Raw genomic sequence first — 26,409 nt, forward strand, 5'->3', positions numbered from 1 at the left:
CACGTCCATCGTCAATTATTCAATTCCTGCTTTTGAAACACAGTATAAAAAAGATATCACAGACATATACATATACATATCAAAGCCAACTCTCTTCGCCTTCAAGAAGGTTGAAGGAAGGATATACCTCTTATATACCTATCAAGAAAGCTGTGACTGATGCCAAAAGAGCAATGACACGATGATATATCTACCTAACCTAAAATCACCTTCAATCCATTTATTCCTATTCACATTTTTAGTATTCTTAACATGTATCACATGTCGAAGGGAAGATCAACATAAAAGTGGACATCAGAAAAGAGATTTTCATACATTATCTAATGAAAAGGTGAAGAAATTGGTCGAATTAGATCCTCCACAATGGAATAGTGTAACTGAAGGTCATTTGGGAAAATTATTGATTCCAAGAGCGTGTAAGTGGGTGTGAAGGTTGACTATCAATTTAAGAGTTTGAGGAAGTAATAACAAGCTTGAGCTGACTTGTACGGTCCTCTTCGAACACAGCTGGCTCAGAAAACAAGTAAGTAGTACATCCCGTCCGTTACTTACTCGGCCAAGAAGAGAATGACGAAATGCATGGTTTTAGCTAATGAGACGATATAGTACCCTGGTACAGAATTACATTTCTTCGGTATTTACTAAACTAGGATGGCATGAAGAGAAGGTATGACCACCTTTTTGTTCTCATATTCATTCAAAAGTAAACCCTAAGCTGATACCTTGACTCGATATAGACACCTTTCACCGATACGACGCCTATAGGTGAAATAGAATTCACCAATCTGATATACACGTTCGATCCTTCTGCACCTAGGAAATTGGTTCTAGCTGCTCATTTCGATTCTAAATGGTTTCCTGATTTTCCTGCTAATCAAGTAAGTCACATAGTTATCCTATGCCCGCTTTGAATCGCGTTGTCTACCCGGCATTTTCATGGTTTACCAGCCCCAACCATGATGCCCTTATGTGGTACGACCAAAGGCTAAAACCTATTCAGTTCATAGGAGCTACAGACTCAGCGGCACCAGTAGCACTCCTGCTTCACCTAGCGGAATTCTTAACACCTTTATTGAATTCAAGGAAAAGTAGAATATCTTCTGGGAATGGTATATTGAATGAAATCTATGATGAAGATGAATTGGCAGAAACCACTATTCAAATAGTGATGTTTGATGGAGAAGAAGCTTTCAGAGATTGGACTAATACTGATAGTATCTATGGTGCTAGGTGAGTATCATTTTGTACTGCATGTTACAGCCAAGGTCGAATGAGATTGAGATCAGTCTATGTTTCGCTCTTGGGCTACATAGCAAGAGCTAACACTTCTTCGTTCGTAACAGGTACCTAGCTGAAACTTGGCAAGAAACATTCTTACCTTCTTCCCATCCGTTAAACCGCCGCAGACTATCTCCACCGCCTTCTATACTAAACACGATAGACGTGTTAGTTTTACTGGATCTGCTAGGGAACAAACATGCTAAAATAAATAGTTTCTTTAGAGAAACAGATTGGTTACATGATCAGATGAGATCAGCGGATGAGAGGTTACAGCATGATAACTTGATAGAAGTTGAAAAAGGTGAAAAGGAATGGTTTGGCAGATTAAAATTGAGAGGTGGTATAGGGGATGATCACGTTCCCGTGAGTGCAAATTCCCTCATACCGCAGAACGGCCACTACAGGTGTATGAGCCATACAGTCGATATTTGCTATGAGAGGGAAGATGCTAATCATCATTCTTCCGTCTTACAAGTTCTTAGCTAGAGGAGTTAGCATCTTCCATGTGATCTCAAATCCATTCCCATCGGTATGGCATACCTTGAAGGTGAGTTGGACGATTACCTCTTGTTCCACTCTGTATGGCAATGGTCAGCAACCCAATTTTCCGTTCAGATACAACCTTACTGATTTGCACCTTTCTCGCGAATAACAGGATGATGCTACAGCCCTGTCATTGCCCGCGTTGAGAAGGTGGAATCGAGTTTTACGAGTCTTCACATGTGAATATTTAGGTCTTGATCCTGATACGATAGATACTCGATCAACCAAACGATCAGTTGATGAATTAGTGCGTATTCTTGATCAATCGCCTGTTGATCAAAAGGCTAAGGAGGGTCGCTGATGAGTGTTAAGGGTAGTAGATGAATACAAACTTAGAATTATAGGACTTGGAGGAAAACCCATGATGTACTTTTAGTCTATTTGTAGACCATGAAGCATAATGAGATGAACGAATAACGTTTCAGGTGTGCGGATGACAGTCATGAACTATGTCTGCTAAATCAGATCTTTCTGAAGAAATAGTGCATCCTTGAATCATATCATCATTATTCAAACGTTAAAAAGCAAACAGAGTATCTAAGTTGGAATCCACGCCCATATTCTGTGTCAAGAGAACAAGAAGTGTCAGTGGAGATATGACTTGCTGGTATCCAGATAATCACTCACTCTTCTCTGAGAGTTTGGTTAACTATAAAGAACCAAATACAATCAATCTGACTAATTCAACTACGGCTATATGGTGATGAATTAAATGACATTAGCCTGCTTTCCTGTTCATTCGCTACACCCATCTCTGAGTTTCTGATCACACCATCCCTCCATGGATGGAATGGCTGGAACTTGAGATGATCGGTCAAACTCACTACCGCCAACAAGTAAGAAGCCCATAGCTATCAGAACCCAAGTACCCACACTTCGCTTCGTGGCTGATCTAGGTGGTCGAACTGTCCTCTTACCAGCTTGAGCTCGTGCGGCGAAGTTGGCATTCTTGCGACGGATATCTGCGTTTGTAGGCTATATCGAAAGTAACGGGTCAAGTCGATTCCAGGGGGTTAAGTGGGGGAGGATGGTAGTGTTTTGCATGACCATGGGGATGAGCGGCATGGAATTATGTTGAAAGTCAAGTTGACTCACCATTTTTGGTTCTTGTTATATACGTCCAATGCGTATGGAATAGACCGTTGGATTATGAAAATTAAGAAGCAGTTTAAAGGCTTCTGGAGACTTTTTTAATCACCTTGTATCTGATATCTTGATGTCCGTGATTATTTATATCTATGGATCGAATACCCTTTCGGCCAAAAGGTGGATACGATATGCTTTTGGGAATAGGTCTCGAGTACTTGACTTTCTAATTGTACAGCTCTTTGTATGTTTCGACTATTTGGCTTCTGCTTCACTAGTCTTTCATGTGACTGATTACCTTGGTGTCTAAGCACCATGAACATTAATTGATTTTTGACTTCCAGCGAGGCTCTAAACAAACAACTGAGAATCGCGTCAAAACATCAACTCCAGAACGGAATCAAATCTCCACCTTCTAGCCACGTGGGTTATGACTAACGGTTGGTTACGAAGATTGTTATATTGCATTCAGGCACGCGTTTATCTGATGATGACTAAATTGACCAAATGACCAAATGATCGAGAGATGACGATCAATTCTTTTGGTCAAGAGAAGGTATAATACAAGGCCCATGGAAGAGTGGAAGAAAGAGAATTAAGAGTTATCAGTCCATTGTACTTCACCAGCAATCTGAAAGCTATAATATGACTGATACCCAAACTACAGAGAACAAAATGCAATATGTTAGACTTGGAAAAAGTGGATTGAAAGTGAGCTCAAGCTATATATCTACCAAGGATGGGATGTACGAATTGGACCTGTCTTAACATTGACTTTTCGGGATGATAGGTCTCGAATATTATCCTAGGGTGTATGACTTATGGAGTCAAGAGACCTAAAGATAATTGGACTTGGGTACTGGAAGAAGAAGAGGCTCTAAAACATTTGAAACACGCTTATGATAGAGGTATCAACGTGAGCCGTATCAGACCTCACTGAGTAAGTAGAGCTGATTCACCTGAAGACTTTCGATACTGCCGATACTTACTCTCAAGGAAACTCGGAACGTATCTTGGGAAAATTCTTGAAGACATATGATATACCAAGGGAAAGTGTAGTCATTCTGACTAAAACTTACTTTGCATGGGGAGAGGAGTCATCATATGGTCCAGCTGGATATGTCAATAACAAGGGATTGTCAAGGAAGGTGAGTCAAGCAATAGACGTTAAGTGACAGGTGCATATTCGTCCTGCTGAATTCAAACAAACTCTATATCTCTCCTACTCCTACAATGTTCAGAGGATATTCGCTAGTATCAAAGGATCTCTGGAAAGGTTAGGTACAGATTACGTCGATTTATTCCAAGTGAGTCTTCTGAGAGCAATTACATATCCCTTGCTTCTCCTTCAATACGCTGCTGCGTATCTGTACTTATTAGTTGACTTGACTTCTGTTGCCATTGGGCTCAATCAGTGCCATAGGTTCGATAAAGAGACTCCCGTGAGATGAATTCCAACCTATTCCCAAGTGAAACTTGAGTATATTGCTCATCCAACCGAAATATTGTGAATAGATCGAAGAGACTATGCAAGCTTTACATGATGTAGTACAGGCTGGACATGCGAGATATATCGGCATGAGTAGTTGTTATGCTTGGCAATTTCAATTGATGCAACGTGAGTCAAATTTGTCCGGTTTCTATGTGATTATGTTTTTTCCAGAATGATTGTTTTTGGTCAAAACTTCCTCTACTCCCTCAAACTGGAACTCAACTTCATACCTTAATCACGAATATACTTGGCGAACGAAGCTGATGTATTTACACTTTTGCAGAATACGCCATCCATAATAAACTCACCCCATTCATATCAATGCAGAATTACCATAATGCTATTTACAGAGAGGTAAGTCCACCTTCATTCTTGCTTGGATTTAGCTATTGCCATTCTCTCCCAAAAGAGCGATACCGATCGACTGACACATCCAATCTATTCACCTTCGATATTCGCAGGAGGAAAGAGAAATGATGCCAATGCTAAAACATTTCGGTGTTGGAGTGGTAAGTCACCTCGTGCATAAAAGTCTTCCAATCACATCTTGTTCGAATTACGACTTGCTGATAATCCGTACATAATGTTATCTTTCATAGATTCCGTGGTCACCATTGGGAGGAGGCACTTTGACAAGACCAGTTCAAAATGATATTCAAACTGATAGAGCAGAATTCCAAAAAGGTTATGGAGAATTATCCGAACCTGATAAATCGATTGTAACAGCTATAGAATCCATTTCAAAGAAAAGGGGTATATCAATGGCTCAAGTGGCTTTATCTTGGTCTTTATCAAAAGATTTTATAAGTGCTCCCATTATAGGTACTACGTCTCTGGATAAATTAGATGACTTGATCCAAGGTTTGAAAGTTGAATTGACTAAAGAAGAAGTTGAAGAAATCGATAAAGATTATAAATCAAAACCTGTTTTTGGTCATTAGTCGAAAAAGGTAAAAAAAAACCTTATGTGATCTGGTTATGACATTCTGTTGTCTTGATTGGGTCAAAATCATCAAGTGATTTGGTATGTTGCGTGATGCAAATAAAGAATATGCCGTTCATGAAACGGAGGGGAATGTGGCAATGTATGCATGTCTCCGAACAATTACAACAGATATGCAATCTTTCATGCGTTGTGATTATGTGATTAAATGACTGAATCTTTCATGACAAGTAGGCTTTTTTGGAATCAAATCTCATCTTTCTCCATGTTCACTTCTTCGAGTTTGTTCTTTTGTTTATCAACGTTCACTTGAGTATCTTCAGACTTTTCAAATTCAATTAGATCGATATTCCAATCCAGGATTTCTTGCTAAGAACGATATCAGAATTTGGTCAACACCAATCCTGATCCAGAATTCACCAGATAGGTATATAATGCAAGGACTTACTTTTTGCCATAAACCACCACAAGCTCCTGTAATACCCATATACCAACGCGCATTTTTGTTTGTATTTCTACTTGTATCAGCGTTTTGTTCCGGTTCCTCAACCGTATCGAGATCAGGCAAAATGACGTTCACAACTTGCATCTCTTCTCCATCCGAAGTTTTCAGATACCCTTTTATCTCTTTGGAGGATGACTGATATATGACTTCGAAAGCATATACTCTGCCATCTGATAGATGTGGTATACTACCTGGTTTGGTACATCCTATAGAATATCGATGATGAGCTTTAGGTGGGGAATGGATTGATATATGTGGAGTTGGAGGATCATCAGCGTAATCCTGTGTACGATACGTGTCGACTATGAATTGGAATTATGTCAACTCCTTATTGTACACTTGATCAATCAAATCATGGATGACTGGAGCAAAACTCGAAACCAATAACAAAATCGAAAAGGTAAGAATAAGTACTCACTCTCAATTGCAAAATCGCCATCACCACCTAATCCATCATAGCCTAAACCGAACCCACCCAGACCCAAACCCGATTTACTTTCTTTAGGATTGTAATGTTCAGATGTAAATACCAAAGCTATGCCATCCGCTTCACCACCTTCCGGAGATGTCAATTTGAACTTGACGGTTGATCTGAAACTTGATTGTTTGAGTATTGGGGTGGGATGGAAAACGGATGACGTTTGAGATGGTCCATCGGTCAATAATATCGTTCCATCATTTATACGTGTATTACCAAATATCCGAAGATCTTCGTTTCCGATTTCGAGATTTTCGATGACTTAATTGATCAAGAAAAGAGGTACGTATCATTCAGCAAGCTCGAGCACTGATGAAATTAAGGAGGCACACTTATCAACTGAAATGCTCACTTGTGAATTTCGGTTTGACAAGTTCCATGTCGACCCCTAAACCTAATTCATCTCTCATAGCTCTCCAATCTTCTGGACCACTCGTCCTACCGCCTAATTGCATACGCTCAGCTTCTGCCAATCTACCTTGTTCATCTCCTATCCAAAGTGATTGAAGGTTATCAATCGCTTCCAGCCGTATTCGCTCTGTTGGTGAGAGTTTTAGTCGAAGCGAGACGGTATGTGAATACAAGGCCTGAGGACATGGTTAGACAAACTCGCGGAGGCGTTGATTGATGAAGGGAGATGTGATAAAAGGAAGGTACAGAGTGCCCGATATCTCAGCGCGAGCATGAGACTAAGTAAACTCACCCTTCTTAGATCAATCTCGTTCCAGCCCCTCGCTCTCCGTCGACCTTTGCAGTCTTCCCAATCGTCGATATAAGCTCTAGTGACATCCTCGGCGCCATATGGACCGAAAGCTCTATAGAAACAGTCCGCGTGATCAGGTCACTTTACTTTTGATCCAAGCCGGAGAAAAGGAAACCCACAAGCAATACGCCTGTTTCTTTCCCCATCCCTTAGCGTATACTAACGGTTTATTGGTTGCAGCTTCGCTATTACAGTCAAGCAAGATCAGCTATGGATATTCTCAAAAGTGCTGAGATTACTTGACATCATCAGGAGTACTCACCACGGATCAACATGTACCCAGTGTTGAAGGGTGTCAGACCAGTATTCGCACCATACATGATCTTCGCTATATGATGGTCGAAATAATGATTAGCTTACTTCAGGTTCTCGTCACTGCTAGTCGAAGCACTCTCATGCGCCCTTCTTCAACCCATCTTTCTCTGAGTCTCAATCATTGGATCGCAGTCCAATCAATTCAGACGTCACATTCTTCCCGAGGTAACTCACCTATTCCATACATATCTAGATTGTATCCCTTTTACTCTCAAAAAGGTATAAAACATCTGAGCCCATTCACCACATCTACCTTCTCTTGTTCTAGTGAGAGCTTTTATTTTACCATATCTACAAAACCTTCTTAATCCTTCACAAGGTCCATGATCATTTCTACACTTATGCAATTCTACTCTACCTGCCCCATCACCCCTTTCTGAAGGGGTAGGCTGGTCCATACCTATAGCTGAAGTCGATCCGTCACAGAGTGGACATTTTACAGGATCTACCCATTTGAAGTAAGTCGATTTGAACCATTTGGCTAATGCTAACACTTCTGCTTCAGTTGAGCCGAAGGGCTTGAAAGGTGGATTTGTCATTAGATCTTGAGTAGGTAAAAAAGAAGGTAGAATTGAACGAAGTTCGTATTCTGATATATCGACATGAAACTAGAATAAATCAATCCTGAGATTTTAGTCTCTGTTTATCCAAATATCGGACGCCTCATCCATCGCTATGATGATACGATGATACGGGGGAAGAAACGGGGAAACCACTCACATCACCTCTCAAACTCAAACTATGCACTTTCAGCCCCTCCAACGTGCTCTCCATCTCATGGTTAGGGATTCTTCTTCCCCTTCCGTTTCTGATCAACTCTTGAATTTCCAATCTGTGAACACGAAATAACTCATTCCACAAATCGACTAGATTCCTTACTTCTCTAGGCGAGGGGGAATGGAATGCTGGGATCCTATCGTATCTCCTTGTGGACAGGGAACTGGCAATGTAGTTTACCAAATGATGATGAGATGATAGATCGTTTGCGAACGTTGGATTCAGTGGGACGGGTGCCATTCTTCTTGAGAAAATAGACAATCTGATGTTGATCTAATATGTTTGGCTCAGAGTGTGTTCTCGTCTGTCGAAAAAAGTCACAGAATCTCCATTAGACTTGGACCGTTTCCATGTCCGACCAATAGGCGAGGGCAAGGTGGTATATGATAATAAGATATGCCAATGGGCCGGTATCTTATTGATGATATGGAAGAGTTGTCAGACAAAGGATCAACAAGAGAAGAAGCATTCCTTGCAATCGTCATCGCAAATCACAAGCCCGGCGATAAGCGGATTTCACCGATCGGTATCTAAGCTCTTTATCTCAGAAAATCCAAACAGCCAAAAATCAATGAACCGAATAGATCGCCAACGTAGACTCTAAACAAGGCTTAAACGACATCAGTATCTGGATACCGAACAGCATGATGAGCAGGGAGCATCGTGTATATTGCCTGGTAAAAACAACAAAATACGCAGCAACCACTGTTCGAGACATTTGCCCGATATATTAAACTCAAAAAGCTGAACCTCAAGAAATTTATCGCAACCAGAAACGGTCGGTAAAACCGATGTATTTCGGCAACCTCCGGAGGCAAAGTGCCCGAGTGGTTATGGGGTAACGTTCAGGCGTACGTTCGATTCCCCAAGAGAACGTAACTTCACCGTTATGTGTAAAAGCGCGAGGGTTCGAACCCCTCCTTTGTCATACAATCTCTTTTTTGAATGTCACGCCTTCACGCTACTGTGTATCAAGCAGTGATCTTCCTCTGCATCGACTCTTTGACGATGAAGATGAGAGATGAATGTGATGGCGATGCTGTTGCATGAAAATGTCGGAGGTGACTAAAAGTCTTTTTGCTTAGCGACGCGAAAATTCAGTCGGTCGTGCGCGCGCAGAATACAGAAATCCTCATGCGTTCTCAGTTCCAACTGCCATTTCTGTGCGCTGCCCTCCCTTTGTGAACATCAGCTATGGGACGAGTCCGTCGGATGATCAAGAGGACTGATCGACGATTTTGTGTCTTTGGTCAAATCACTGTCATAATCGTCGTGAACCGGCTGCGAGTACCAAGTTGACTTTGTGAGCTGTGCACCTATTTTGCGAGAACGACTTCGTCGAAGTCTGCCTAGTTTACCATCGTCATGGCAAAAAGTTGGAGAAGACTGAGACAGTAAAAAACAATATCCAGAAAGGATACATCGTGTTTAGAACCGTCATGTATCATTAACCGCCTCAGGAATGAAATACTCATTGCTTTCAGATCTTCTGCGATCAACCTTTCAAGCAGGAGCGTCCGTTTTCTCCTTCTCTATACCCTCTCCCAAGTTCATCCCTCCGGGCTTAAGTGTAGCGCCTCGAAATCACTTCTTCTTTCCTTCTACAAGCTTTTCCAAGTTTTCCAATTGTTTCTTCAATGCCTTGATTTCTCTTTGTACCAATGCACCTTCGGTCAGGGCGGTACTATCATTACCAAAACCACATCAGCATTCGAAATCGTCATCATGAAAAACTGAAAGTAACTCTGTTTCATGTGAAGTGATGAAAAGCTTAGAAACCAACTCACTCTGGGAAAACTTTGATCAGATCTTCGAATTTGACTTTACTGATGACACCTTCAGTCTCATCGACACTGGGATCTTCGATTTTGGGATCACCTTCTTCGTCAGGTGGTGGACCAGAAAAGTAAGCTCTGACTCTTTCATTCCTTGTATGAGAGATTTGAGATTCAAACAATGCGATTATGGTTAAAGGTAAGAAGAAAATGGTTGACATGACATATCGATTTAAAGTGATATACCACTCTTTGGGTAGGACCCATCTGTGAGTAAACAATCAGTATGACGGTTTGCAGCCAGTATGGTGTTCCAAGAAATAGATGCGACGCTGCATCTGAAACTCACTCTAGTGGGGCAATGAATACAGCTTCGATGAGGTTGAAAGGGGCGGGACTGCATTGATGATGTTCAGCTTTCTCGTCTTGACTAATCTGGCCAGAAAGCTTGACTGCAACTCACTAAACATAAGAGTCAGGAGCTCGGATCCTGTATCATGTCATGTCAGCTTCCGTGAATCCCACTGAAAAGATCACCGCTCACAAGTCAATAGTCTTGTGTGCGAAGAACATCAGATACTCGTCCGTCTCATTGTCAGTCACATCTTGATAAGCTGACCCGAATAAAGCGATAAGGACATTGACAAGAATGATGGTGGAAATGAAATTCCATGCGTAAAATATGATTAAACCAAAAGGATAACCGAATCTTTCGGATGGTGATTCGAAATCAGGAGAGCTATAATGGATTGAATGCCGTCAGTCAGTGCAAGATCTCAGCAGATACGTCGCATTGGCACGACACGACAGCGATACTCACCCCAATAACGCTTGGATAAGATTATTGATGACTAGTCCTGTTCCACCGGTTTCGCCGTCCGCGGCATCCAAGGCGTACAATGACTAATTTGCGGCGCCTTTCAGCTCTATTTATATACCCCAAAGAGGACTTTAGCTAGCTCACCTGAACAAACCCAATAGCCATAATGGCGAGTCTGCATCATCATTGTCAGCACCTGACAATTGAGTGTGGTGATATTTGACTTACAAGATGAAGAAGATTGTTGATTCTCGGCTACGTTCGAATCAGTATAATACCCTTGAGAAGGGACAGTCCAGGTATACTTACAGCATCCGAGTCACGACGACTTGCAATGATCCCACCTAATTTGCATATCCGTTATCACCGATTTACTCAGTCAAATGAGAACGGAGGGAGGAAGACTTACAGTTTTGTAACCATCAAACACAGTCAACTGTTATGCTTTATTAATTTACCATTCGTATTCAAGTACAACATAGCTGAACATACCAATTTCATCCAGATCAAAGGGGCAACGCAAGCTAGAAGTTGGAAACTTCTGAAATGTAATGTAGATGCCTGATCATCCTTACTTGGATCGAGACTTAACCCTGCTATTCTTAGTGCGAAAGCAGATAGAAGTAGACCGTCCGTCAAAAAATTAACAATGGTCCAGAATCCCTGTTTTTGGAAGACTGTAAGTAGCACTCTCCAGTTGGATGTGAAGGGAAGTGAGGAGCTTACAAATGCTAACATTGGTCTAGGAGCGATTCTGACTATCTGTCGAGATTTGGTCTATTAGTTTAAATTGTTCATCAAAAGCAAGAATTAGTAGCTCACCTTGACCATCTTGACAATTTCTGCGAGAACGCGGAGAGTTAGTCTAAGCTACAAGCACTAATGAGCAGGACCTCACCTTCTAGGAGGAACGCAACGGCCATGGTATATAAAACTACTTCTGCCCAGTCCCAATTTCTAGCAGGGTCCACAACATCGAGGGGACTATGTGTATCTTTATCAATGACCAGTCTGCAAGAAACCTGTCGAAGTGCTGAGACTTACCTTTGAACACTTTGGGAGTAAACTGAGCCAGTACAAATCAGCATAACATTACTTTCTTTAAGATGATCTCAAACATACTAAACAAGAATATAAGCCAAACTATGATTCTAAAGTAACTTTGGTATCGTGGTACAGACAGTCTTTCAGGGTTCAAATGATCCCAAAAACTGTTGGTTTCAGATCGTTCGTAAGGGACATAATCGATATCCATGTTTTCGTTGTTCTTTTGTACCCAATCTCCAACCCAAAGCGAGTTGACAACGTGCTGAGCTTCAGAAGATGACAAGAAGATCTGTGAGGAAGAAATGTCCACGAGGTGTCAGCTTGGACCTCCTGTTAATGTATGCTTCGGTAGGGAGTCAATTCCACAGTACCACAATCCTCCGGATTTCATGGCGGAGAGAATGAGGACTCACGGTACAATGTTGATCAATGGCAGTCTCCAGAGCACTGGTAGGAGCAGATTCATCTCCATCACTTTCCCTATATCTATATCTGGTACTCATGACGGACTCCAATCTATCAACGGGTAAATTGTGTACGATTCTTCTTGCTAAACATTCCGCAGCAGTTGCTCGACATAGATTTTCATCATAATCCGCTGGGTTGGCATATGCTTCTTTCATGAAGGTTGCTTTCGCTCGAAGAAGACTATTCACCCACATAACCATATCAATACAAGAATCACATACCAATTCGAGTAGGTGATTGCGCTTGGATCATCAGGAACAAAATAGGGTGGGGGAGAAAACAGGAAGAGTACATGACAGATGGACATACCAAAATGGGATACATTCACCGAAATCACCGCCGCATTGACCAAATGCTTCTATAACCTCGGGAGTTATGATACTACTTGTAGCATCTGAAATATCAGATACTTCAACTTCGACCGGTAGAAGTCGCAAGATCAATGCACGACATCGTTTTACAAGTTCTTAAAGTGTAAGTGTTGTCAGCTTATATATACTGTGGGGAGGGACATGCATGACTGACTTGTGATCGTATCCTATAGCGTCAAGTTGGTCAGTCCATTGGTACTGAACATTCAGATGAACACGGGTATATGTACTCACAGGCTCTGGTGCTACAGACCTTGCACTCAAGATAGACCTTTGGTCTTCTACAGCCTGCATTTTGAATCAGCTATACAATACAGCCCGATCAAGAAGGAAAAATGTGAGACGGGTGTAACATACAAGAGCGTCGCCCATCTTTGCTTTCCGCTTCTAAGTGCTGCTTGTCAAGTGATATTGATTGAGGATATAAAGGAAGAGAGTTGATGTTATATCATTTCTCATTCTCCCCCCTTTTTCCACGCTTTCATCTATCATCTATCACCGATGACGTTGGGGATCTCGTTCCCCCCCACGTGTCGACATGTTTCAGGCACTGCTGACGTCAAGTTAATCATCTGTGTCTATGCAAAGTGTAGTTGAGTTTGAAACAAGCATAGCATTCCTGATTCACCACGGCACTCCAGTCTCAAAATCCATTTTCATCTGATCACTTTGCATACTCGTACACACTGGTGTGATCAAGAGGAAAGGAGGAACTCATCCATACCGCACCTGATCAACTGCCACAAGAAAATCTGCTGCAGCCATGGGAATGTTAGATAAATTCAAGGATCAATTCCATTCCACGACACCTTCATACGATTTTAAACCGTCCTCATCCTCACACGACATACAACTAGGACCCAACGCTGTATTCCGATATCGTCAACAGCGAGGTATTAATCTAGGATCTTGGTTCGCATTAGAGAGATGGATATGTCCCAATGTATTTAGGAATGCGAAACAACCCGGACAAAGTGATTTCGATGTTGCAGGTGGTAAAGATCCCAAGAGGACTTTGGAAGAACATTGGGATACTTGGATAACCGAAGATGATTTCAAGTGGATCAAAGGGAAAGGTTTTAATTCTGTCCGAATACCCGTATGTACAATTCTCAAGCTAAAATTGGTCATCTGGTGCCAGCTAACGCTACTTGCAGATAGCATATTTTCATCTTTGCGGACCGTTACCGGAGGTGTTGAAGGGAACAGACTATGAACCATTTCATCATATCTACGAGGGTGCTTGGGGCAGGATTAAAAGAGCTGTTGAACTTGCTGGATCTTTTGGTTTAGGTGTACTGATAGGTCAGCTTTCCTCTTGTCTTTGGTTACGAACCATCAGCTGATCAGGGTGAATATAGATTTACATGGTGTTGCGGGTGCTCAAAATCCAGATGGTAAGTCGGATGGTTTGTACCGTACGTAAGAGACCGACAGATCAACTGATGAACATCAAATTTCTCGTGTCATAGCACACGCCGGATTATCAATTGGAAAAGTTGGACTTTGGGATAAACATTCTAATTTAGCTTCCACATCGTTATCACTTCGATTTCTAGCATCTGAACTATCTAATGTTCCACATATCGTTGGATTAGAATTATTGAATGAACCAGCAAATAACCCGAAATTACAGTCATGGTATAAATCCACCATAGATGAAATACGTTCGATCGTTTCATCAGATTTCCCGATTTACATCTCTGATGCATGGGATACCAACCATTACGCTCAATTCGTCGGTAGCAGAAACGACTTTGTGGTGCTAGATCATCATTTATACAGATGTTTCACGAATGATGATAAATCCAAATCTGGTTCTACACACGCCAACGAAATCAAAAGTTCATTCCAAAACACCTTTAAAGGTCAAAGTGAGAATGCAAAAGGTAATATTGTTATTGGTGAATGGTCATCGTCATTAGACAACTCAAGTCTACAAGGTAACGATCAACAAAAAGATGCTCAAAGAAGAGAATTTACACATGCACAATTGGATCTGTTCGAAAGTCATTCTGCAGGATATTGGTATTGGACATATAAGAAAGGTGAAGGTTGGGATGCAGGTTGGTCAGCTAAAGATGCTTCAAGAGCTGAAATCTTACCGAATTGGGTTGGAGGTAAGCAATTCAAAGGTCCGCCTCCAGATAATGTAAAAGAACATGAATTACAACGAGGTCATAGTGAGTACAGCAAAAGACACTTGCTTCAATCGCATCGTCCATCCAGAGAACATCCGTTGACGACCTTTGTTCGCCATGTAGACTCACATAAATCATATTGGGCTTCAAATGGAGGATCACCAGATCCAGAAGTTTATGCACCTGGATTCTCACAAGGATGGGATGACTCTTTGTTATTCCTCTCGCATCAATCTGGAACAAGTCAAATAGGTTTCGTTGACCAATGGATAGGCAAAAGGAGGATCGAATACGAGAGTCATACAGGTAGGAAACTGGGTAAAGCTGCTTGGGAGTGGGAACATGGTTTCAAGCAAGGTATCGAATCTTCTCTAAAAATCTGCACTCAATAGTAATCTCGTCGGGGATGAACAAGAATGGAAGGCTAGGCGCCTTAGAATCATTTAGAAATGTGTATATTAATTTGACGATTTTTATCACTCATTGTGTAGTACTCGAACATGTATATTCTATTTCAATGCATACATGCAAACAAAGAAACACGTATATTAGATATATCACTCTATTAAACCGGACCTGTTTTCGTTTTAGACCAGTCAGCGATCAATTCTTTTTAGATACTAACAGAATCAAGTCAAAAAAGAAGGTTTCGGGCGTAGATAGATCAGATACCGTTGTAAAATGTTTACGCGCATTCTCCGAAGAGTAGCACAGTGTGAATACGATTAGGAAAGTTTTTTTCATCATAAAAGGAATAGGGTTAGGGAAAACTGAAAGGGGAGGTATGTGGATGGATGGTTCGAAAAGGTTGACATAAGGTTGAAATGCGAAGGATGAAACGTAGACTCACATGTTTAAGAAAAAAAGATCGAAAATTTTGATTCACATCGAAATTTCTGCTTTTCTAGGTACGGTTTAAACAAAGTCGAGAATGTTTAGCTCTCCCATGATGATGATTTCAAAGAATACCCAAAAAAGCAACCTCATCCAATTCACGATCAAAACGATCAGAACCGGTCTTATCACACCTCTGCTCCTGTTTCAGAAAGAAAGAGAAAAAGAGACGAATAAGATCGAGGTATGTGTGATTATTCCACGGGTTGACTCATACATCGACCAATAACACTGCCTTGTAGAGCAGGCGAAGAAACCATTAAACCCTATCTCAGATCATTCTTCCACACAGACAATGTCCCCCAATCGAAATTGGGTTTCAAAGCGGAAAGAAGTCAAAGAGTATGGGGGGATATTCCTCCTGGTCATGGATCTAAGAACCGCGGGTAGAAGGTAGGTGGGTGAGCATGATCAAAGGATGATGGAAACAGGAATGAATGGTACTAGTGGGAGGATATGATGTTGCATGTCGATATTTGAGCTATGAAGTGTGGGTTGATGAGAAGAGAGGAAAAAGAGAAAGATCAGATGTACTCCTGGCTGGTTGTTTCTATATTTATATGTACGTGAAATTTGATGACAGTCGAATTTGGTGTGTTTCTGATGACATGCAAGTGCCACATTTATCCTATCTCCGGCTAATTCCGCTCATTTCAATGTTACATATACACACCGCTGACGACGACTGCCACATTCGAGTGGATAGTAGTTACTGTATATACTCACTCGAGTATAGATGCAGTCACGTAGTAAAGTAACCTGAACCGTCATCTACATATTCGTATCGTTAACATCCTCAAAGACCCACCACAATCTTATCATTGAATACCCCTTTGCTCAAGTCATCTTCGTCCCCATTTGCTTGTGCCTGCCGTTCAACGTGAATCAAACTGCATACGACACAGAGCCAGACTAGCATAAATAGGGACTTCCCACCATCCCCCCTTACATCCTGAACATCCGCTTAATCCTTGCCGCCCATAAAGCTGTGTCATCATGGTTAGTATCATCAATCTTTACTGTACTCGCGGAAGGGTTCGATACACCTGTTATCAAAGAGACATGAATGTTATTTGCTATATGCTATAACGAGTATCACGGAGATTGCGTGCTGGAACGTCTTAGCTGACAATGATACGTTTTGCGCATCTTCTCCAAAAATAGCAGCAGCAACAGCAACAACAACAGGCAAACGATGTGACGGATATCATTATTGATGAGAATGGTCCAGCACCAATGGAGGTAGAAGATTTACCGAATGTGCATGATTGTGAGTGAAATTCCATTCATCTTTATAAGCTTTTGCGGCTCGACAAAGCAGAAGACAGCGGAACAACGTTTGTCATACTCAAAAAGGTCACTTTCGTCACTCAACTATATATCCTTCATATGCATTGGGGGCCATAACGATGTTGCGGCTCTCATATACTCATGTCATGACGGTAACTGACACTGTTGTTTGGTGCGACTTAGTCGAGGCTTACGCAGCAAAAGCGATGCCTGATCTTGGACTTGAGATCGAGGATTTTCAAGCTCAAACATGGCGTATTGAACATTGGAGTCAACAAGCAAAGAGAATAGTTGGTCCTGAATTCAGTTGTGGTGGACATAAATGGTGAGTATCATTATGTTAAGCGTGAATAATCGTATTGGCAAAGATCTCATCGATAGTGACATTGATAAACATTGAAACATTGCTAAATCCTATTTCGTCTGCATCGTTTGTTTAGGCGCATCTTACTGTTCCCACAAGGAAACGCAAATGGACAACCAAATGATATGGTTTCTGTATATCTGGATTATGCGAATCCTAAAACGGCACCGGAAGGCTGGCATGCTTGTGCTCAATTCTGTTTAGCAATTTCAAATCCTTGGGATTCGACTATCCAAACATCAAGTCGTACGTTCAGCTTTTCCACATACATTGTCACGTGTAGTTCCAAAGAGAGGAATCGCTAACATAACTTGGATCTCAACCTTTAGATGCGCATCATCGATTCGTTGCTGAAGAGTGTGATTGGGGTTTCACCCGTTTTGTCGATTTGAGAAAATTATACACAGCCGATACAGCAAATGGCAAATCACGGCCAACGATTGAGAATGACGAAGTAGAAATCACAGCGTTTGTGAGAGTATTGAAAGATCCTACAGGTGTATTGTGGCATAACTTTGTCAAGTAAGTAGTGTTGTCATTTATCAGTAACCTTTTCGGCCAGGTCTTTAAAATTCGGCTGATAAGCGAAAAAATGATAGTTACGATTCAAAGAAAGAGACCGGACATGTGGGATTGAAGAATCAAGGTGCTACTTGTTATATGAACTCTTTGTTACAATCACTTTTCTGTACCAATTTTTTCCGAAGAGTAAGTCTCATGACACTTATTTCCTTGACCTCGCATTCGACTAACTTCGAACCCTTTGATGTAGGCTGTTTATCAAATACCAACTGAAGGTGACGTACCTTCAGAATCCCTCGCATTAGCCCTTCAAAGAGTTTTCTATCATCTGCAAACATCGAATCAACCAGTCGGCACGACAGAACTTACCAAATCGTTCGGATGGAAATCACTCGATTCATTCATGCAACATGATGTGCAAGAATTCAGTCGAATCTTACAAGATAAATTGGAAATCAAGATGAAAGGTACTCCAGCAGAAGGTGCTATCCCCAAATTATTCAAAGGGTCAATGAAGAATTATATCAAATGTATCGATGTGGATTATGAGAGTTCCGTTACTGAGGAGTTTTACGGTAAGCTAAGTATTCTAGGAAATCATGTCTAGGGAGGTTGACTTATGCCTTCTCTGCAGATATTCAATTGACAATCAAGGGTATCAAAAACCTTCGTGATTCTTTCCGAGAATACATCTCAGTAGAGACTCTAGATGGAGATAATAAGTACATGGCAGAAGGTCACGGTCTACAGGCAGCAAAGAAAGGTGTCATTTTCAAAGCTCTTCCTCCTGTATTACATATGCAATTGAGAAGATTTGAGTACGACGTAGAAAAGGATGCCTTAGTCAAGGTAAGTGATAAGCACCATGATTTGCACAATTTGCGCTAACCAATCCTCATTAGATAAATGACCGACACGAGTTCCCCTTTGAAATAGATCTTGCCGAATTCCTAGAAGAAGGTGCTGATCGATCTCAGTCATATGTCTACAAACTTCATGGTGTCCTAGTCCACTCAGGTGACTTGCACGGAGGTCATTATTTCGCCCTCATCAAACCCGAAAAGGATGGTCGATGGTTCAAATTTGACGATGATCGTGTTACCCCTGTGACGGATAAAGAAGTTTTGGAAGACAATTATGGTGGTGATATGCTCAACGGTCTTATTCCTCCTCATCAACGTACACAAGCTAGAACTCTCAAGAAGTTCACAAACGCCTATATGTTGGTATATGTACGAGAGACTGAGCTAGATACTGTTTTGGCACCTTTCACGGAGCAAGATACACCTTCTCATCTTAGTGAGTTGACGCAGTTGCGATAATTGCAATAAACCGCTGACGCCATACTTGCAGAGGCACGATTGGATGCTGAGCGAGAACAATTGGAAGCTAAACGAAGAGAGAAAGACGAACAACATCTTTACCTTACTGCTAAAGTTATCACCGATGAGATATTCTCAAGACATCAAGGCTTCGACCTGGCTTCTTTCGATGATAAAAACCTTCCCGCTACAGAACTCCCAACTTTCAGAGTCTTGAAAACCGAAACTTTCTACACATTCAAGCAAAGAATTGCACATTATTTCAAAATCTCAGAAAGGGATTTCAGGTTATGGGTGTTGGTAAATAGGCAAAATAAGACTGTCAGACCGGATGTACCAATTCATGACTCAGAGAATTCACAAAGTAAGTCCTTCCGACAAAATGAAAGTATGCAAAGGCTATATACTGATTTTTGACGTCAAAAGCGATGGACCACATTCGAAATAGTATGGCAGCGAGAGCATCTGATCTTCGACTATATCTCGATTACAACCCTGATCATGCCAAATTCAATGCCATCCATGCTGATCCAAACAATGCACCCATCATGATCTTTTTGAAATGGTTCGACTGTTCAAGACAAACTTTACTTGGTCAGGGTAAAGTCTTTGTTAACAAAATCAACAAAGTCAGCGATTTACAAGGTGTCATTCAAGAGAAGATGGGTTGGCCAAGTAGTACCCCTATCAAACTCTATGAGGTGAGCGCTTTCTGTATCATAGTCAGCTTCCAGACTGACCATGTATTGTGCTTTATAGGAAATTAAAGCTGGTATGATCGAAGGAATGAAAACGAAGCAGACATATCAACAAAACGAAATTCAAGATGGTGACATCATATGTTATCAGGTCGACATGACCGACAAAGAGTGAGCTGCCCGGAACTAACAACTTCGGAATACATTTAGCTGACATCGGTATTTAGGGTTGCGGATCTTGAGGCCCAATCGTTATATTCCACTGTTCCTCAATTCTACGACTTCCTTCAAAACCGAGTTTTAGTACAATTCAAGTCACGTTATGAGGATACTACTGGCAAAGCACCAGACTTTGATCTCATGCTTAGTAAGAAAATGACGTATGATATTGTAGGTTGAATCAAGTGTTCGAGAGTCAATGTAGGGAGCTATGCTGAATGTTTTTGATTGCATTTAGATGGCTCATCGAGTAGGGGATTACTTGAAACACGATCCACTCAAACTTCGATTCACCTCTTCGAATCCTCAATCCGGAACTCCTAAGGCTATCATCAAACGATCACTAAACCAAAGTGTAGCAGATATCACTCAAACGAATTACTACAGTCAACATCCTAACGTCATCATATATTATGAACTATTAGATATCAGTATAATCGAGCTGGAAACTAAGAAATCATTGAAAGTAGTGTGGACAGGACGTAATAACAAAGAGGAAGCTACATTACCATTCTTATTACCCAAGACATCAACATTTGCAGATGTCGCCGAACAACTGATAAGATCCGTCAAGATCTCTGCTGGAGGAAGTGGTAAAATCCGAATATTCGATATCTCTCAATCAGGTAGATCACAACGTGAATACACTGGATCAGAGATGATCGGAAATTTAACTGAACCAGCGGAATTATACGCCGAGGAAATCCCAATTGAAGAATTAGATGCCATCGCTTCTGCAACGAATGGAAACGAAGGTACAAAGGTAGTGAACTTGTTCCATTATGCAAGAGATCCAAGTAGGATACATGGTGTTCCATGTAAATTTGTTCTAAAAGAGGTGAGTTGTTGCTTATACTAATTTCGCTTGACTTGTGGTTTCTGAAGCTGGGCGTGATGTTGATCGTTGCTTTCCAAATAGAACGAACCTTTCTCAGAAACCAAGACTAGGTTACAACAACGTATTGGCGTCTCAGATAAAGACTTCGTCAAATATAAATTCTCTCTAGTCACTTCAACGGTGTTTAAACAACCTTCTGTTGTCGAGGACAGTAAGTGATGAATCAAATAGATGAATGGGGCTCGAGCTGACTTGTAGTATCTATAATCAGATGACGTGCTTTACGATCACAAATGGGTCGCAGATGACGCGTTAGGATTAGATCATATGGATAAGAGACCAAACAAAGTTAACGCTGAGAAAGGGATTGTGATGCGATAGAATAGATTATCGTGAGAGGTAAATCAGGTGAACCGATTAATAGCGAGGTTTAGCCAAGAGTTGTCAGAAGATCGATATGATTTATCATTATATCGTTACAAAGTTCAAAGTAAAAAGTTGAGGCAGGTTCAAGCTTGTAGAAGACACCTAGAGGTGCGGGACCCAAGGTACGAATAGTTTAACAGGTATATATATAACTATATATACAGATATATACACAAATATATAAAAGGGGGAAAGAGAAATGATTTGTTGTGTGATATGTCCATTTTACCAAACCATGTAGTGTTTTTTCGACAGAACTTCCTTTTCTTCTTTTCTCACTTTTCCCCATCTTGAGAACAATATTATATATAAAATGTAAAAATGCAGTGCATACGACTGTGACGATGACTGTGAATGGCATTCATGGCGATGGTATGAGATGATATCTCTACCAGAAGATGCGAATGAGACCGGATAAACCGGCATACAACATAACCCCAAGTATAAATTACCAGTTAGGGAAATAAACGTGTGTATATTGACACATGTCTGTGCGTCATGTTTTATGAGGTTAATAATAATGTTCTATTTTTCATTGGAATGGTTGATACCTGATCAAGTCAGTCATCGCATTCTGCGATCGTCTCTACTCGCAATCTGTCAGCGACCCACAATTCACTAGCTATTGCAATCCTGTCATACCCACATTCATTCTCAAAATCTGACCCGGGCCATACCGTCCAGTCGACATCACACCGAATGACAATGAAATTACCATATAACAGACCGTGGTTGATGGAATTTGCAGATCATCCGAATTGTCCATCATCAATTAGGATTGGTGTACAAAACATGTTGACTTTTCTGTGGTTGAATAGAATAATACCATTTCAATCTCAGCCTCCATATATACTGGCTTCTGATGTACTGGAAGATGTCATCAAGGATATAGAATACGAAGAAGAAGAAGAAGAGGACGGTGATGGAGGCGATAATACATCCCCTTTAAGGATAATAGATTTTTGTTCGGGTGCTGGTGGACCTATAGAGAAGATTGAGCGACGAATGAAGTGAGTCTCCGTAAATTTTGACAACAAACCAAGTGGACATCAAGCTGATCTCATTCATCTTCATGGTTGTTTTTAGCTCAAATCGAATATCTCAATCTCTATCACCGATATCATTCTTATTAACAGATATACATCCACCTATATCAATATGGGAAAAGAAATATGGTCTTCCGCCAAAATCACTGTCAACCTCAACTCCGACATCAACACCATCATCAAGAAGGGAATACTCTCCAACATCCAATTATTATCTTTCAGATTCAGATTCGCAACCAAGATCGAAATCGATATCATATATTCCTGATTCTGTAGATGCCACGAATGCCCCAATAGGTCTGGTTGGAGGTAAAAAACATCTCAGAACATTTTTTCTGAGTTTTCATCATTTCAACGAAGAATTGGCTAGAGGTGTTCTGGTTGATGCAATGAGAGGATCAGAGGGAATATGGTGAGTCTGACATTTACCCTACGGGGCTCAATACCGTTTGATCACCCATCGAATGTGGAGATAACGATGAATATATCCTCACAGTATATTCGAATTGCAACAATGCGATATAGGAAGTCTGATCATGATAGCTATGTTAGGGCCCTTATCATGCATCCTAACACCTTTCACTCGACCTTCGCTGAGTAAGTACTCAGTCTCGCCTTTTCACCATTCAGTCAAGTCACACACATATGGAATTCTTATTTTCATTTCAGTCAGTCAACCCAGCCAAGCTGATTTGTCCCTCAATTATAGTAACACTCTTTTTCACCTATATAATCCCTCTTATCCCTTTAGTGCTAGTGATAGACGGTTGGATCTCAGTATATCGCACACGACCCGTACCTCATGTCTTACGTTTAGCGAACTTGGCTGCATTGAGTTTACAGCTTGAGGGAGAGGATAAAGGTGATGATGGGGAATGGAAATGGGAATATGGAACAAGAAATCATACTTGGCCTTGGGGTAAGATGCTTTATATAATAGGAAGAAAGAGGAGGATAAATGGTGAAGAGAATGAGGAAACGGACAGCGAAGATCAATAATGCGAGACACGCGCAGATGGATTGTCTTATGGGGGATACAAGTTCATTTTCGAGAGGAATTCGTTCAAAAGAAACGTTGAATATTTGAGGAGTCTGGATACCTCTGTCAACATTTGGGAAATATGGGATAAAGGGGGGGACCTACATGTCTAAGCTGTATAGAATATGCAATGTACTGTATCAATAGTATCATGTATCCTATTATTCACATCGTTGCTTTTCCCAAGTAATCGTGACTGTAACGAGGATGAGAATCAGAAGAAAGAAAAAGACTTATATCCCAAACAAATATCGCTGTCCCTTTCTATCTCCAAAATAAATTCTCCGTTCATTTCACCCAACCACGATGGATTGCACCATGATGTTTCACAACCCTTGCACTTTTTGTCGCTAAGGATGCTGAAGATCCACTCAATAATGACAAAATCCTTATGCTTGAAGTCTACACACTATCACCTACAAGTTCAATAAAGCATACCCAAGCATTCATATCAAATATTCACCGGACAACAGATGGGAAATTCCTACTTCTTGATCCAAGCTCAGCTCATCTAGCCCATCATCTTTGGTCTACCCCTGCCAGTAATGGGTACTTCTGTCGTTCACTATATGACCTCAATGCATCTGCAAAGAACTTCTTACAAGAGTCCATTGACAGACTTTAAGATGAATTGAAAGCCAGGTATGAATCGACTAGATAATATGAAGATAGCAGAATACAGGTTGATGCTCTAGAAGCTCGTTTTACGGAATCTGAAAGTAAGACCGACGCGAAATTACAACGAATCGCACAAGGAACATTGAATCTGCGCAATTCAATTCATACGCTCATGCGCTCGTTTGAGATAATGGTATAATTATGGTTAGTGCATATACGCCCAGAAATGATAAATTATATGGTACGGCTTAGTCCAAGAAATTGTCCACGAGACTGCGAATCCCACTTCATGCTTTTACGCATTGATTCGCCTCCAGCACGAAGCCTTCTTCACAAGCCCAAATTTGACACGAGCCTTTGAAACATGTCGCTGCGCCAAAGGCTGCACCCGAGAGAGTAGAACAGCTAACATAAAGGAGATAGTCAGTCTCTCTGCTCCCCGAAAATGCCAGAACCAAATGATCACTTACTCAGTACCCGAGGCAGTAGTATTGCTTGAACCGTAAATACCGCTCATGCATCCTCCGCATGATTCTGTAAATGTATAGTTAGCACTCGGATTTTGAGAATTTTAGCAGCTCATAGACTCACCGAGCTCAGAGTTGATATCAAGACATTCGTATGAGTCTCCATTGGAAGTAGGTACACGACACGCTGTGGTGTCTTGTGGACAGTATGGTTGCTCTCTCGATAACCTTCGAGCGGCTAGTTTCTTCATATTGAAAGCACGTCGATTGATTTGATTGCTTGGAACGATAGGCACGTTGTGATCGTAGGCATAATATGTATTGACGTCGCAAGTCATATCGGTGGTGGCAGAGTCGGAAGCACAGTAACACGCCTGTCCCCTGCCAGATCCAGCTGAATAAATCTGAGGGAGAGCAAAAACGTAGCTTGAACAGGCATTGATACAGCCTTCTATTCCAAGATTGTAGTCTATGAAGACTGAACTCGCAGGACGATAAGAATAACATCCAGTAAAAGCGAAATCAGTTTGTACGTCAAACAGCTATTAAACCAAAAAAGAAATTAAGTCGAAACCCCATCATGTTCCCATTGAACCTCGACTCAAAGTACTCACTTGTGTATTTCCAGTGACGCAATTTCCGGCAGAATCAGCTCCTCTTTCCAGATCGTACACTGATACAGGTGGGTCTGTGCTTGTACAATAGCAGTATCCAGGATCTTGGGGATCATCGGGGTTTCGATAAGCTCCCGTTGTGTATGACTGAGCTTGACAGTAAGCCTATACGCAGCGTTAATATCAGCTTATGCTACATCACAAATCCTGTGAATATAGCTTACAAGACAGCTATCTTGCGTAGTTCCTACATCAGAACCATCCGTAGCGACCTCGCCAAATGAGAATTGAGATAGTGAAGAAGCATCAACACATCCGACAAAAGCATACCCGTTCACACTCGAGACGAGAGACGCGAGTGCGATGATTGAAAGCGGTATAGTAGCAAGTCGAGGCATCGTTGAAGAGAAATGGCAGTATTGTTATGCCGATGTCAATGGATCTAAGATAAAAAGAGAATGTACGAAGCGATATTTCGTTTGGATGGGGAAGACCATCGTCTTTTTATTTTAAATATTTGCCTCTTATACCTGTGACAACCTTGAAAGAGCGATATTTTTTCCTCTTTGTTTACTGATTTGCAGAGAGAAATATCAGGGAACGAGACAAGGACCATCGATACCATATGCAAACCCTTTCAAGCATTCGTCCGGTCTTTGCAAAAGGAGATCTAACGTGGAATCGCACATGATGATTCGAGGGGCTTTATGTTATTCGTTGCCAAAACATTTAAATAGAAATAGACTTCATCCATCTAGCTGTTAAGGAAATGGACACATGTCAACAGCCACGATTGCCATGCAGATATCAATGGATGAGTTGGGCCCTTTTGAGGGAAACCCGGAGCCGAATTGCGGGAAGGCAAATCACGTAAATATAAAGAACACGTAACAGGGTATTCAATTCAGTGAACAAGCTTTGATGATTACTGAGGGGTGCAAAGATAATACATCCAGTTCTCCGGCTTTTTAGGATTTACAAGTAGAGGACACGTGTATCGATCAGAGGGTACTCTCGGATCGCAATGCGGGTTGAGTTATATGGAAAGCAATAAAGTGTGCTATCAAAGTTCTACACGATAACGGCAACGGTGAAAGAGGCAGGTTTTCCAACAAGGACGAAGCTCGACTCAACCATCTCTAATTGACTAAAGCTCCGATATTTTGCATTATATTATTGATTATGGCAAAGTCCGTTTCCCTTTCCCATCTTCATGTCTACCATAATCTATTCTCATATCTCTTGAC

At 41.2% G+C, this 26,409-nt stretch overlaps 8 protein-coding genes across 8 annotated transcripts; 5 read left to right on the forward strand and 3 right to left on the reverse strand.

Annotated features, from left to right (window-relative positions):
- Nucleotides 1-181: 181 nt before the first annotated feature.
- IL334_002589 (uncharacterized protein) lies at nt 182-2,125 on the forward strand (the record flags this gene model as incomplete). Its single annotated transcript, XM_062934333.1, has 8 exons — nt 182-416; nt 508-523; nt 607-667; nt 738-878; nt 1,001-1,230; nt 1,344-1,644; nt 1,757-1,828; nt 1,937-2,125. The coding sequence occupies 8 exons, from the start codon at nt 182-184 to the stop codon at nt 2,123-2,125; spliced, it is 1,245 nt and encodes a 414-aa protein (XP_062790384.1).
- Nucleotides 2,126-3,585: 1,460 nt separating this feature from the next.
- Nucleotides 3,586-5,343, forward strand: IL334_002590 (uncharacterized protein; the record flags this gene model as incomplete). Its single annotated transcript, XM_062934334.1, has 9 exons — nt 3,586-3,621; nt 3,701-3,826; nt 3,876-4,058; nt 4,152-4,217; nt 4,326-4,352; nt 4,426-4,528; nt 4,686-4,756; nt 4,864-4,911; nt 5,002-5,343. 9 exons carry the CDS (start codon nt 3,586-3,588, stop codon nt 5,341-5,343), a joined length of 1,002 nt encoding a protein of 333 aa, XP_062790385.1.
- A 248-nt stretch (nt 5,344-5,591) lies between these two features.
- IL334_002591 (uncharacterized protein) lies at nt 5,592-8,423 on the reverse strand (the record flags this gene model as incomplete). The annotated part of the gene is made up of 9 exons (XM_062934335.1): nt 5,592-5,714; nt 5,794-6,152; nt 6,269-6,589; nt 6,681-6,915; nt 7,032-7,143; nt 7,211-7,276; nt 7,354-7,419; nt 7,581-8,014; nt 8,127-8,423. The coding sequence occupies 9 exons, from the start codon at nt 8,421-8,423 to the stop codon at nt 5,592-5,594; spliced, it is 2,013 nt and encodes a 670-aa protein (XP_062790386.1).
- Nucleotides 8,424-9,767: 1,344 nt separating this feature from the next.
- IL334_002592 (uncharacterized protein) lies at nt 9,768-13,036 on the reverse strand (the record flags this gene model as incomplete). Its single annotated transcript, XM_062934336.1, has 21 exons — nt 9,768-9,867; nt 9,971-10,225; nt 10,308-10,355; nt 10,422-10,448; nt 10,503-10,697; nt 10,779-10,861; nt 10,923-10,953; nt 11,007-11,033; nt 11,088-11,122; nt 11,188-11,214; nt 11,271-11,441; nt 11,505-11,540; nt 11,601-11,620; nt 11,677-11,762; nt 11,823-11,844; nt 11,901-12,114; nt 12,239-12,473; nt 12,603-12,759; nt 12,819-12,831; nt 12,899-12,952; nt 13,022-13,036. 21 exons carry the CDS (start codon nt 13,034-13,036, stop codon nt 9,768-9,770), a joined length of 1,851 nt encoding a protein of 616 aa, XP_062790387.1.
- A 391-nt stretch (nt 13,037-13,427) lies between these two features.
- On the forward strand, nt 13,428-15,197 carry IL334_002593 (uncharacterized protein; the record flags this gene model as incomplete). The annotated part of the gene is made up of 5 exons (XM_062934337.1): nt 13,428-13,763; nt 13,822-13,969; nt 14,026-14,061; nt 14,137-14,847; nt 14,929-15,197. 5 exons carry the CDS (start codon nt 13,428-13,430, stop codon nt 15,195-15,197), a joined length of 1,500 nt encoding a protein of 499 aa, XP_062790388.1.
- Nucleotides 15,198-16,935: 1,738 nt separating this feature from the next.
- IL334_002594 (uncharacterized protein) lies at nt 16,936-21,333 on the forward strand (the record flags this gene model as incomplete). The annotated part of the gene is made up of 15 exons (XM_062934338.1): nt 16,936-16,969; nt 17,173-17,314; nt 17,430-17,599; nt 17,683-17,875; nt 17,953-18,061; nt 18,126-18,450; nt 18,510-18,724; nt 18,778-19,174; nt 19,229-19,561; nt 19,624-19,898; nt 19,957-20,066; nt 20,123-20,285; nt 20,353-20,952; nt 21,034-21,163; nt 21,224-21,333. The coding sequence occupies 15 exons, from the start codon at nt 16,936-16,938 to the stop codon at nt 21,331-21,333; spliced, it is 3,306 nt and encodes a 1,101-aa protein (XP_062790389.1).
- A 750-nt stretch (nt 21,334-22,083) lies between these two features.
- On the forward strand, nt 22,084-23,423 carry IL334_002595 (uncharacterized protein; the record flags this gene model as incomplete). Its single annotated transcript, XM_062934339.1, has 4 exons — nt 22,084-22,388; nt 22,465-22,836; nt 22,921-23,021; nt 23,134-23,423. 4 exons carry the CDS (start codon nt 22,084-22,086, stop codon nt 23,421-23,423), a joined length of 1,068 nt encoding a protein of 355 aa, XP_062790390.1.
- A 945-nt stretch (nt 23,424-24,368) lies between these two features.
- On the reverse strand, nt 24,369-25,560 carry IL334_002596 (uncharacterized protein; the record flags this gene model as incomplete). The annotated part of the gene is made up of 5 exons (XM_062934340.1): nt 24,369-24,486; nt 24,552-24,615; nt 24,673-25,090; nt 25,163-25,327; nt 25,387-25,560. 5 exons carry the CDS (start codon nt 25,558-25,560, stop codon nt 24,369-24,371), a joined length of 939 nt encoding a protein of 312 aa, XP_062790391.1.
- Nucleotides 25,561-26,409: the final 849 nt, after the last annotated feature.

This window comes from Kwoniella shivajii, chromosome 3, assembly GCF_035658355.1.
Source record: "Kwoniella shivajii chromosome 3, complete sequence".
NCBI classification, from domain to species: Eukaryota; Fungi; Basidiomycota; class Tremellomycetes; order Tremellales; family Cryptococcaceae; genus Kwoniella; species Kwoniella shivajii.